This window comes from Postia placenta (genome assembly GCF_002117355.1).
Source record: "Postia placenta MAD-698-R-SB12 unplaced genomic scaffold POSPLAscaffold_9, whole genome shotgun sequence".
Lineage (NCBI taxonomy): Eukaryota > Fungi > Basidiomycota > Agaricomycetes > Polyporales > Adustoporiaceae > Rhodonia > Rhodonia placenta.
This window is the reverse complement of record NW_020169840.1, coordinates 829,880-841,931: the sequence shown is the minus strand read 5'-3', so window position 1 is coordinate 841,931 and position 12,052 is coordinate 829,880. Positions and strand designations below refer to the sequence as shown.

Genomic DNA, 12,052 nt, shown 5'->3' with positions numbered 1-12,052 from the left:
GTTTGTCCCGTAGGACTCCACTCTGTTCCCGACTGTCGTCCTTGCGTTGTATTCAAACCACGCGGTTCTACAGCTTCTCGAAAAGGCAAGGTGTCGGGAAACCTGGTCGGACCTGGCACCGCACTGAGACGGAAGGTGTCACAAGCGATCGGCGCGAAGCCGATCGTGTTGGACGTCGCATACGTTTCGTAGGTTTCGACGTCGTCTTCGTCCACGGAGTAGAATCCATGGAGATTGAGAAACATCCTTGAAATAAGAATGGTGGTGAGCCTGTATACATGGGTTCGGTCAAATTGATGAATGCGCGCATGGAGAGCTACCGACGTCGTGGTAATCGAACCTATCCATATGAATGTCTGCGCAATATTGGTCAGAGGCAAATGAGATAAGAGAAAAGGCACTGCTGACTGGATGTTGAACAAGTATAATGTCCAATATACTGAGCACGGCAAGGGCGCTGTAGTGAAACGTTGTAACGCGGCATATTATGCAACTTGCAATATTGAGACATACACAAAATACATGCTACCTGCGAGCAAAGAGAATACTACGTGTCAGCTAAGTGTGGACATGCCTCCGGGTAGACTAACCATCTCGAAGAAGCATTCCAGCCACGCTAAGCCTAGTGCGCGCGATATTGGCCAATCTATGAATCCCGTAGGTAGCCCTCCATATCACGAGCACAACAAGGGCCTCGGAAACAATAATACACGCTTGCGTGAATATGGTGACTAGGTGGAAAAGTAAGAAAATGCAACAGAACAGATGTGAATTCAGCCGTTCGTACATCTAGGAAGCCTGCTTAGTATTTCTGACCTATGGAAACGCAGGGGGTGAAGACTGACTTGCTCAGGAACGGGAACGAGAGGTTGTACGAGATAATACATCCGACCCCCGGTATTTCTGTGGACGTCTGTCGAGCAGCCTGATACTGTCATGTAAGGAGCGACTGTGAGTTGTGTTTGCATGCTCCGTCTTACGTACAGGCCACCTACAATCCATTCAATCATATCTGGGAAATATAGCAAAGCGATTATCAGAGGAAGAACATATTTTCGATCATTCACTGCAAATATACGCAGGGCAGATATTGCTGTCCTCGTCTATCAGAGAATGACGTTGCAAACGTGATGAAGAACTTACCGCCGTAGAGACCACGCAAGACGCCTTCTGCGATGTACATGACGATCATCCCCACTGCGATCCTGTGGAATCCGTTCAGAATCAAGACATGCGAAGAGAATTCGGAACGCCCAACCCCTACGTGCTCAACTCAGCATAGCCAGTCAGCAAGCTGTCGACGAGGACTTACTTTGCAGTTCGTCAGAATACTTGCGAATGAAGCACCGAATAAAAAGACTATTGTAGATATTTGCATTGAAGCGTAGAGGAAGAAAGCCCCTGTAATCCGTCGGTGGGACAGAAATCTGAGCTGTCGGTCGAATGTGACGGCAAATTCATATAGGTACAGAGCTACAGTGGACCATTGGATCCGACCTCACATAGATAGTTGTAGTCCAACTCACCAACACAGGTAGCGGTGGACAGATTCTGGACCCATCTTCGTAACAGTTAGCCGAGATCTGAAATGTGGAGTGAAGTGCAAGGATTAACCCACTGTTCCTGCTGATACGTAATGGCATTTGGTGCCATCGCGAGCGGACCAGTCCACATTTTGGGTCTCGAGGGGTAGAGAATCTCCACTTCGCTGTCAAGTAGGTTTTACGTTGACAGCGATCCTGCAGCCGTTATATGGGACCAGAGCCTCGCGCAGAGACGCCGTTATACAAAGCTACTGATGGTCCGCCCATCATGCGACGCGGTGATAGAACTGAAGGTGCGCGAAGAAGTGCCAGAAGAAGCCTCGAAATCATGATGACTCGGGATGAATTCCGATTTACGCGTCAATGTAGTAGGCATCTTCGCGAGAATTACCTTTCTGCATACCTTGCTTCCCAGCGCAGTCCACTGATGTTCGCACGTTAGCGATGTAGTCGATGTATTGAATCAACCCTCCGCCCAAAGAATCATACCGTGCGAGCACGAGAGCGGGTTTCGGAAGGATTCGTGGTTTCGTAGAAACATTCATCAAGTTATAATTAGACAGCTTGAAAACCGATCATCTGTCTATCAGCCCGGCGGCGCCCAGTGATAATTGCAATGATGACATACTCATCGCCCTCAGAACTAACGAGGAATGAAACCACTGTCACAGTATCCCATACCTTGGAGTATGTGGGCGCAAGTTGCTATGATTTGTTATCGTCGCAATGTACAAGAGATGCAGCATGATGAACATCTGCATGGCTGGGCGTTCAGAAAAAGGCAAGCCTGTTAAAAAGCAAAGTTTCCCTCAAGTCTGGCTCGGGGATTTTCAACGATTGTTCACAATAGTAACGACGTGTGTAGAAAATAGGCAAACAATACTAAAGACGGAACGTACGAATCAGAAGTCTATGATTGAGAGTGAATTGAGGATCATAATCTTTGTTCGTAGCTGGTGGATAGAGTCAGCGAGCACCATGTTTTAGCCTGCCTGGAGTAGGGTATACGATGGTCAGAAAAGGACATGCTCAGCAGCAGCCCTCCACTTAGTATCGGTGCGAGAGCGGTGGTAGTGTGGACACGGGAGCGTGAAGACACATCAGGATGTACCAGGGAGTGCCTAACTGCACCACCACCACCATAAGATTGCTGTAGCAGACGTCTGTCAAGCTGGAGCGCGGTAGATGTGCTGCGAGGCATGCAGACACCACTTCCATAGCCGAGTTGGTTTCTAGTTACCCCAAACCGATATCATTCACATACCTGCAAGCTGAGTCGAGGCATAATCTCGTACTCGGATACGTAATATCTGGAAGGAAATGCGGAAAGCTTATTCACTTGGAGCAGAAAAACTCTAAGGGCGCCTCAGTAAGGAAGGATTCTGTGGCAGCCTGCAGGAGGCTCAGGAAACTCGTCGCGACATGAGCACGTGGTACGCGTCACTTCCAATTTTGGTAAGTCCTCCAACCTGAAAGTTTCTGTCTGGCCTTCAATAGTGCGTCTCCTTAGTCGTCTTCTACTCATCGTCTGCCACTGGAAAGGGCTTCATTCGTGTATTCTATCCAGGGTTTCACTTCTGTTATAAGAGTTTTCTCTGGGTGCTATCTCTGTCTGCCAGTATCGCTGTGGCCGATCGCCGCGCTTGTGCCCTACTTTGCTTGGGTGCCAAAGTGCCAAAAGAATTCGGTCTGCGACTATGAAGGCGAACTTTCAGGCAAGTCTCTCCGAGATGCCATCAAGAGCACTCTTTAATGTCGTCTGTAGTTTTCAAACCTCTGCGGAACGGTATACAGACAGGGAAACATTGTCTTCACCCCGGATGGCAACTCCGTGCTGAGTCCTGTGGGGAATAGGGTATCGGTGTTTGACCTTGTAAAGTAAGTCCGTTTCCATCTGACAAACGAGCATGTGGAGACTGACCATGCATAGCAACAAGTCGCGCACACTGCCGTTTGAGAACCGAAAGAACATCTCTGCTATTGCTTTGAGCCCAGATTCAAACGTTCTGGTCAGCGTAGACGATGGTGTGTTGGTATAGGAACGCAGGGTCCATTGAAACGCTAACGTCTTCACTGACAGATGGACGTGCGTTGCTGGTCAACTTCCGGCGAGGCGTGGTGCTGCATCACTTCAACTTTCACAAGCCTGTGAAGGCCATCAAATTCTCTCCAGATGGAAAGTACGTACACTGTAGCATCTGACCATCCATGCGCCTGACTTGACATAGATACATTGCTGTCTCGCATGATTCCCATGTGCAGGTCTGGCGAACACCAAACCACCTGATACGCGAGTTCGCCCCTTTCGACCTGCATCGGACATATACGGGGCATCACGACGAGGTAGTGAACATTGAGTGGTCACCGGACTCAAGGTATGTCTTCGGTCGAGTCCTTCCGAAGGACTGGCGTAGCTTAACACGATATACAGATGTTTCATTACTGCATCACGCGATATGACGGCACGACTTTTCACTCTCGATCCTCTTGAGGGCTTCCGGCCGAAGACCTTCGCAGGCCACAGGGACATTGTCATCAACGCGTATTTCTCCGCGGACGGCAAAACAGTCGGTACTGATTCTATCTTCTGGATCATGCACTGACTTCTGCGATGTGTAGATATACACCGTGAGCCGAGACGGCGCTGTTTTTACATGGAAAGCAAAAGTATCAGGAGAAGAATCAGATAGCGACGATACAGAGCCCATAGCGTCTTCGTCCAGTCTCGGCGACACGATCGCGCAGACGCGGTGGGGTGTGCACAAGCGCAATTACTTCAACCAGCCGGGAACACGAGTTGTCTGCAGCACATTCCACCGCGCCTCGAACCTCCTCGTCGTTGGCTTCTCCACCGGCGTATTCGGGCTGTGGGAGATGCCAGCGTTCTCCAACTTGCACACCCTGAGCATCTCACAGGAGAAGATCTCGTCTGTCGCAGTAAATGCATCGGGCGAATGGCTCGCGTTCGGCGCGTCACGTCTTGGGCAGCTCCTCGTGTGGGAGTGGCAGAGCCAGTCGTACGTTCTCAAGCAGCAAGGCCATTTCTCGACCATGAACACGGTCGCGTATGCTCCCGATGGAGTCAACTTGGCCACAGGAGGTGACGACGGGAAGGTCAAGGTCTGGAACAGCACGTCTGGCTTCTGCTTCGTGACATTTTCCGAGCATTCTGCGCCCATCAGCGCGGTGGAGTTCGCGAAGCAAGGCCAGGTCCTGTTCTCAGCATCCCTAGACGGCACTGTTCGAGCGGCCGACCTCATCCGCTACCGCGTCTTCCGTACATTCACCTCACCGACTCCAACGCAATTCGCCTCCCTTGCTGTCGACCCCAGCGGCGAAGCCGTTGCAGCTGGCTCGCAGGACAATTTTGAGGTGTGCCTCTGGAGCGTGCAGACAGGCAAGCTGCTCGACGTCCTCGCAGGGCACACAGCGCCGGTATGCGCGCTAGCGTTCTCCCCTACTGGCAACCTCCTTGCCAGCGGATCGTGGGACCGCACGGTGAGACTGTGGGCCGTCTTTGGGCGCAGTCGTGCAGTCGAGCCGTTCCAGCTGTCGTCGGATGTGCTTGCGATTGCCTTCAGGCCGGATGGGAATGAGTTGGCGGTCGCGACCCTCGACGGGCAGCTCGTGTTCTTTGACGTGATCGAAGGTCGACAGACAGGGGCGATCGATGCCAGACGCGATGCTGCGCCAGGACGAAAAGTGGGTGACCTCACCGCGGCCAAGGGCGGCGGTGCACACACGAGCCTGTGCTACACTGCCGATGGACGCTGTGTCCTCGCTGGAGGGCGCAGTCCATATGTCGCACTGTATGACGTCCGCGCGGGCGTTCTGTTGAAACGCTTCCGGACGTCGGAGAACCTGAACCTCGACGGGACGCAGGACATGTTGGACAGCCGGCGCCTCACCGAAGCGGGGAATCTGGACCTGGTCGACGAGCGCGGGGACGAGAGCGATCCGGAGGTGCGCAGGCAACGAGATGAAGAGCTGCCGGGGGCAAAGCGCGGTGATATGGCGAAGCGGCGCGTGCGTGAGGAGGTCCGGACGACATGCGTGCGGTTCGCACCCACGGGTCGCGCGTGGGCGGCGTCGACGACGGAGGGGCTGCTGATCTACTCGCTCGATGAGGCCGTCGCGTTCGACCCGGTCGACTTGGCGCTGGACGTCACCCCGCAGTCGGTGCTCTCGCTACTCGCATCAGGCTCTTACCTGCCTGCTCTGATCACGGCGTTCCGACTCAACGAGCGCGCCCTCATTCACCGTGTGTTCTCAGCCATACCAAGAGATGACATCCGCTTGGTCGTCCGGGGACTACCCCAGGTCTATGTTGCCGCGCTGGTGCGATGCGTGGCAGAAGCACTTGAAGGATCGCCGCGAGTCGAGTTCGTCATGGTATGGGTGAAGGCTGTTCTGGGCACGCATGGCCGATATTTGCGGGAGCGTGCAGGAGAACATGCAGGCGTCTTGCGTGCGTTACAGAAGGCTCTGGGCGAATTTGAGGGCCTGCTTATGAAGCTGTGAGTGTTCCACTTCTAGAACGCAGCGTGTTGGCTAAAGGGAAGGACGATGCAGGTGCGAAGAAAACAATGCAACGCTCGCGTTTCTTGTGGACCAGGTGAAGTTGAAACAGAATGCCCAGGTGGATGATGGGCACAACGCTGCCATGCAGGAGGTATAGAGCGGCAGGCCGGGCATGCGCGGTGAGAAGGTTCCTGGTAAAAGTACTTTATTGTACCGCTGATAATTGCATAAAATTGTTGCCACATCCAAACTTCCTGCATTCATTGTTCGAAATTCTACTTCCGTGCCTCGTTTAGAAAAGCGAAATTGGCATATAAGGATGATTGTAGAAGACGCGAGAGAGACGATCACGGTCGCGCTGCAATATCAGCATGTGACGTCACCCCCCAAGTTATGACGTCCTGGTGCGCTCCCAGTCTTCTCCACCGTCTATCAACATATCATATATGAAGGCTCACCTTGGTCTGCTTCGTGCAAACGTCCCGTCTTTTTCGACTTCATTTGCATTCGGAATTTCGTTAATACTACCACATCTGGACTTATACGACCATGAGCGACATGAACCAGATGCCTCGCAAGCCCGTGCAAACGCAGGGACAGATCTCGCGCGGTAGTCCGAGGGTAAGCATTCGTATTCCCTTCCGGCGCAAACCATCAATTGAGCTAGCTTTGGACACTGTAGACGCTTGCCGTCGGCGTTGCAGCGGTTAGCGCCGGCCTTGGTCTCTTCTGGTACTCTCAAAAGTGGTCCCAACGGCAGAAAGAAGAGGATCCAAGCCCTGGCCAAATCCCTACATGGGAGTACCGTTTGCAGCAGCAAAATACACCCGAGTCGAGTGCGAACGACCCATTGGCCCAGCGTGTGTCGGGGACTGAGCCAGTCGCACGCCCGAAGGATATTCCGCTACCGGGTTCCGACAGCACTGAGAGTGGCAGCAGTGCGCTGACCGCAGCACATGTGGGTAATGTCTATTCTGCCGGTACACAGGACTGACGTGCGTCATGCGTCCCTCTAGGGTGGAAAGGGCTCGGACGCGACGCAAAGCTCATCGGAGCATGTTGATCAGCCGCCACAGCAAGCACGAACGAACGACACGGGTGATCAGGCTTACACCAAGGTGATATCTTTCGAGGGCTGCATGAGTTTTTCTGAACGCGATTCCTCCTACATCGACAGCTTCGGAGTATGTAGAGGGCAACGAGCCGAAGAAGCAATTGAGATAAACTGCTTTGACGGTGCAGCGTTCAACTTGTCTGACAGCGGCGTGGACAGCCCACTGGACCCTAAGCGTAGAATACTGCCAGTACAATGTATCATCTTGTCCGTCGATTTATCGGGGCATTCTAATATGTAACAAGTTGCCGTATTGCTGGCCATGCAATGAACAATTTGAAAAAAGGCTTCATATCATAAACCATGAAAAGCTATGGACATGTCCGGGATCGAACCGGACCCCTCTCGCACACGACCTTGCAAAGGCAAGATGCTAAGCGAGCGTGATAACCAACTACACCACATGCCCATGTTCTGATGGGTGCAAGTGGTATATGTGATACTCCGTCCCGATTCCCACTCGCGAAACGGAACCGTCGTATGCGAATTCGACGCAGTGAGAAACATCTAAGAATAGCTTGTATATGGTCTTACACCCCAAACTAGGGCACCAGAGATGGTCTTCCGTCACATGTGTTGGCTGGCGAAAAATGGATCCAAGTCCATCTTCGACAGTGCGAGCTGTAGTACACTGGAGCAGGCACGGATGATTTCCACAACTGCACGGTAATTGAGTTGCGGTATCTCTGGAGGAATGTCATCAATGTACTGGTTCCTAGGCTTGAACACTTCGATGTACACCCACACGCTCTTGAGGTCACTTAGGGCATCCTCTTTCCATTGCACACTGCATGGGGGAGTGACGTCAACCGTGGCGAAGGTCATGTAGAGACATGAGAGGTTTGATGATATCTATAGCCGAGGGCCTCTCAGATCTAGGTCGGCAACGCAGCTATTAGAAATATGCTGCGTAGAGAATAGAAACCGAGTACTAGGGCGGGGAAGCAAAGCCTCCAATGAGGAGTATTTGCAGACGTGTTGTTTTTCGCTGTGAGAGACGTCATCAATATGTGTATGAAAACACATACTAAATAAAAATAGCTCACAATAGACGAGTACGGTAACGTTCTTGATTCCCTCCTCGTTGAGCCTAGTAATGAACGCGCACTGCAAGAGATCTCGCCCGCCTTGCACGCGTCTGCAAAGCATTCTCGCCTAACGCGCTTTACCTGCTCTGGAAGAAACAGCGCGACGCGGCGCATATGCTGAAACTACTCTCTGCTAATGAGAGATATTACGACTGAAGGACATGTCGCTTAACACATGGACCTAGGGCTTGGACGGAATCCCAAGGTCGAGAAAGTAACGGGAGAGATTAGACACCACGTGTCAGTGCAGTCGGCGCATGGAGCGACAGAAACTGTGACGCCCTGAATATGCATGGCTGCGTTGACGAGCTCCTGTGTTTTACTCAAGGCTGAGCGAGTAATCTATCTGAGAGATACATCTCAGCCTTGACTGGTGTGAGTAGCCGCTGGGCACAGTGTCTCGCATGCATGCTGCAAATATTATGCCATTTGGGATGATGTGCAGCACGGATGAGAAGCGCATGCGCGATTGTTCGACACTCCACTAGCTTGTGACTCACGCAGGACGCAGCAGCAGAAACTGTGCCCACATGGGCACATCCGCGGGCAGATACGGGCCCCACAACAAACGGGGAAGTAGCTGTAACCTCCGTGACAGTGCACCATGGAGCCAGATAGGGCTTGAAAGGATGTCAATGTGCTGATTCTGAGCCGTGATGACGATGTCTTAGTTAAGATATATCATCGGCCTCTGGTTGTCACTGCGGTAGGGGATATATAGACGTAAAACGTTGAAGCGTTCCCTTGCAACAATGTCCAAACAGGAAATGAAAATAGCACACGAACCTGGTTAAGCGATTGCTTCAGGACTGCACGCATCGACGTGACAAATGTGCTGGTACAGTCTGCATCCCAGAAAAACGACCACTGTGGCTGAGTGAGCCTGGACCATCCAGCCTTAACGACCAAGTGGTGATGCCATGAGTGACACGAAGAGCGAAGCATCTAGGATCGTTGTTACGATGTGGCCGTGAAGGCTAGTGAGTACTTCATCGATCATAACAGTCTTCTTGTACCATGGAATAGGAGCGGCGAACATTAAGATCAGACAGAGCGCATTCGACTGGAAGCTGGCGTGACGCTGAACAGCAGCCACCGACGAAAGCAGAGTCAAACATGTGTACATGCGCACCTCTGTGGCAGCAGCGGAGGTTTCTCTCATCGATCTATCGTTTCCTCCCTGCATTTGACCTGGACATCGCCTGTCTACCACAAAAGACGTCGATCGCCATGCATCCGTCGCTTATCAAAGGGTACGAAGCAGCAGAAAATCAGGTTGATTGCAAGATACGTCGCGACGAGCGGGTGAGGAGAGGATATAGGATAGTTAACCGTGGAACTGGTGAGTACCGAATACACAATCTGATTGTGGAGCTGAAGACGAGAACGAGAAAGAAAACAGAGAAAGGTAGAGCTTTACGAAAGGGGTATCAACGCTCACCGACCTGGGCCACCTCCACGACCGCCTCTGCTGCCTTTCCCGCCTCTTCCTCCTCGCCCGCCCTTTCTGCCTCGCCCGCCTTTTGCCCCTCTCCCGCCGTCTCCCCCTTGCTCACTGTTCGACTCACCTGCCAGAGACGCCTCCAGCGCTTTCTTCACTGGACATGTGTCCCTCAGGTGGCGCTTCAATGCGTCCGGCCTTGACAACTGTGCGTCGCAGTAGCTGCAGATTGCCACCTTCAGCAGGCTGGGATCTCTCGCACTGCAGTCCCACTCCCAATGCCGTTCCATGTCCCATTCGCGCGTGAAGGTCCAGGTGCAGCCCGGCTCGGGGCACTCCCAATTGCCCTTCGCCGCCTTCCTGCGAGCGTGTTTCTTCTTCGGCGGGATGGGCTGGTCGACATCGTGCCCGTCATGAGGGTTCTTGCGCTTCTTGCTGTTTTTAGACGACTGTGCGTTGTGCTCGTTGGGCGGCTCTGGCTTCGCGCGCTCTTTCCCCTTGTCATTCTGCTTCACTGACGTGATTTTGCTGGATGAAGAGGCGCATGTCTGTGAATGAGTGATGCGCTTGTTAACAGTGGGAGTGATTAGCTATGACTTGGTATCTACCTCTACATCCTCGTTAGCAGGTGGAGGTCCGTCTTCGATGGAAGCGGAGTGCTCCTTGTCTTCATTGAAAGCGAAAACGTCTCGGTGGAGTAAGGAGGCCCCCATTTCAAAGTTGTCTTTGTCCCCGCTGTCTTGCAGCTCTTCGTCGTGGAGCGTGGTTGTGTGTTCTATTGTTGTCGTACCCTGCTCTGCATGTAGCAGACCAGGGACGATTGCATAGGATACGGAATCTCCGATCCTATACGATGACTCGGTACTTGAGGGCGTGTTTCTGCCCCCAGCCGTGCCGCCTGGGTGTCCTAGGGCACCCGGGAATGTGGAAGGGCCGGCGAGGGTGGCGTCGAATACCCAATGCCTCGGATAATCACACAGCATCGGTGCGTGTGTATCGGGTGGGATGTACTGGCAAAACACAAGTATATCAGTAACACCTTGACAAGGGCACTCAATCAACATACCAGTACATCATACTCATCGTCCCAAGGATACCCACTCACGATTGGGGAGCTGGTTGCAGCTCGTCTGTTCTCATCTATCGCCTCGTCTGTAGATGAGTGTAGTGTGGTGCTGTCAAAGAGGGAGCGCTAGCATGGAGGGAAAGACATCAGCTCGTATAGCCAGTCTCAAAGATGTCCCACATACCCAGCTTGATTCAAATACCCATTCATCTTCCTCAAATGTGAGACCCAGCGCAACCTGCTCATCGTATTGTACAGCCGAGCTGCGCTCTGCGTGAGTATGTGCCTCGAGGGGGCAGTCGCTATGGTGTGCGTCTGTGTACAAGGCTTAGTCGAACATGACAAGGGTGTCCGCGAAGGGCTCCTTACTGAGGGTCATGTCCTCGGCTGCACGCAAGGATTCTGTGGCCGGGCAATCAGTGCCTATCGTGGCCGGTAAGTCAAGATGCACATACTGGAGTGCCCCCGTTGGTTGACTTTATTCTCGAGGTTTAGCGCAAACCGTGCAACGATTCAAAGAGTTCTTATATTGTGGGTCACCGGCATCTGTCGTGCGCGGGCAGGACGGGCTAGACCGATGTGCAGTCCGTCGGCAAGCCCATCTATCAGATATTGCGGTGCTTCTTGCAGCACAAGGCTCATCAAAGGAGGTGATTGATACAGATTTAGAAGGCATCGTCGCCTGGGCATTGTGACGAGAAGAGCTCGTTTATAAGGATGTCCATATAATGCAGTATCACCAGACAGATCAGCTTGTCCTCTGAATCTCGGACGCCCTAGCAGCATAATTGACGCATAATCTTCATTTGTTTTATAGGGAACAATGCGGGTTGCATTCTGCAATTCCCGCGGTCGATGAACAACGATCAGTGGGCGTCCCTCCAGTTGCACTCCGCCGAAGTCATTCCGCTTGCTGCATCACCCGCACAACGTGCTGGAGCAGCAGCGGAAGTGTGTCCCGTCGAACGGCATGGCTTACGCCAACACTCTACTGTGTCGCCCATGTCACGTCGGCCGCACATCGCTCGGCGCGTTTCAGCTCTTGCCTGATAGCTGGAAGTGCCACCGAGGAATATGGGCTTCGGAAACAGTCAGTTCCTACAAGCTGCGATCCCACGGCCATCTGTCGCGGAGATCAACCTCATCGCCCTTTTTTTTCAGACACTTCCCGAAGGTTGTTGAACCGTTCCTCTTCCCTCTATCCCGAATCTTTGATATAACGATGTGTGCGCCGTTATTATAGAGCTCGATGGCTGGTAGTAAGACGCGGTAGTGAGC

General features: G+C 52.7%; 3 protein-coding genes and 1 non-coding gene across 4 annotated transcripts; 1 reads left to right on the top strand and 3 right to left on the bottom strand.

Annotated features, from left to right (window-relative positions):
* Nucleotides 1-485: 485 nt before the first annotated feature.
* On the bottom strand, nt 486-1,674 carry POSPLADRAFT_1047271 (hypothetical protein; the record flags this gene model as incomplete). The annotated part of the gene is made up of 8 exons (XM_024479244.1): nt 486-529; nt 591-646; nt 846-931; nt 996-1,012; nt 1,144-1,260; nt 1,313-1,427; nt 1,527-1,551; nt 1,619-1,674. The coding sequence occupies 8 exons, from the start codon at nt 1,672-1,674 to the stop codon at nt 486-488; spliced, it is 516 nt and encodes a 171-aa protein (XP_024337772.1).
* Nucleotides 1,675-2,966: 1,292 nt separating this feature from the next.
* POSPLADRAFT_1146669 (hypothetical protein) lies at nt 2,967-7,289 on the top strand (the record flags this gene model as incomplete). Its single annotated transcript, XM_024485966.1, has 13 exons — nt 2,967-2,999; nt 3,310-3,422; nt 3,475-3,569; nt 3,625-3,724; nt 3,773-3,919; nt 3,976-4,111; nt 4,164-6,061; nt 6,117-6,216; nt 6,384-6,469; nt 6,620-6,686; nt 6,748-7,023; nt 7,082-7,208; nt 7,243-7,289. The coding sequence occupies 13 exons, from the start codon at nt 2,967-2,969 to the stop codon at nt 7,287-7,289; spliced, it is 3,225 nt and encodes a 1,074-aa protein (XP_024337771.1).
* A 204-nt stretch (nt 7,290-7,493) lies between these two features.
* Nucleotides 7,494-7,588, bottom strand: POSPLADRAFT_t90. Its single transcript has one exon. It is a non-coding gene; the product is annotated as a tRNA-Ala (tRNA).
* Nucleotides 7,589-9,594: 2,006 nt separating this feature from the next.
* On the bottom strand, nt 9,595-11,153 carry POSPLADRAFT_1146496 (hypothetical protein; the record flags this gene model as incomplete). Its single annotated transcript, XM_024485942.1, has 7 exons — nt 9,595-9,641; nt 9,709-9,774; nt 9,836-10,256; nt 10,317-10,718; nt 10,775-10,900; nt 10,959-11,076; nt 11,113-11,153. 7 exons carry the CDS (start codon nt 11,151-11,153, stop codon nt 9,595-9,597), a joined length of 1,221 nt encoding a protein of 406 aa, XP_024337770.1.
* Nucleotides 11,154-12,052: the final 899 nt, after the last annotated feature.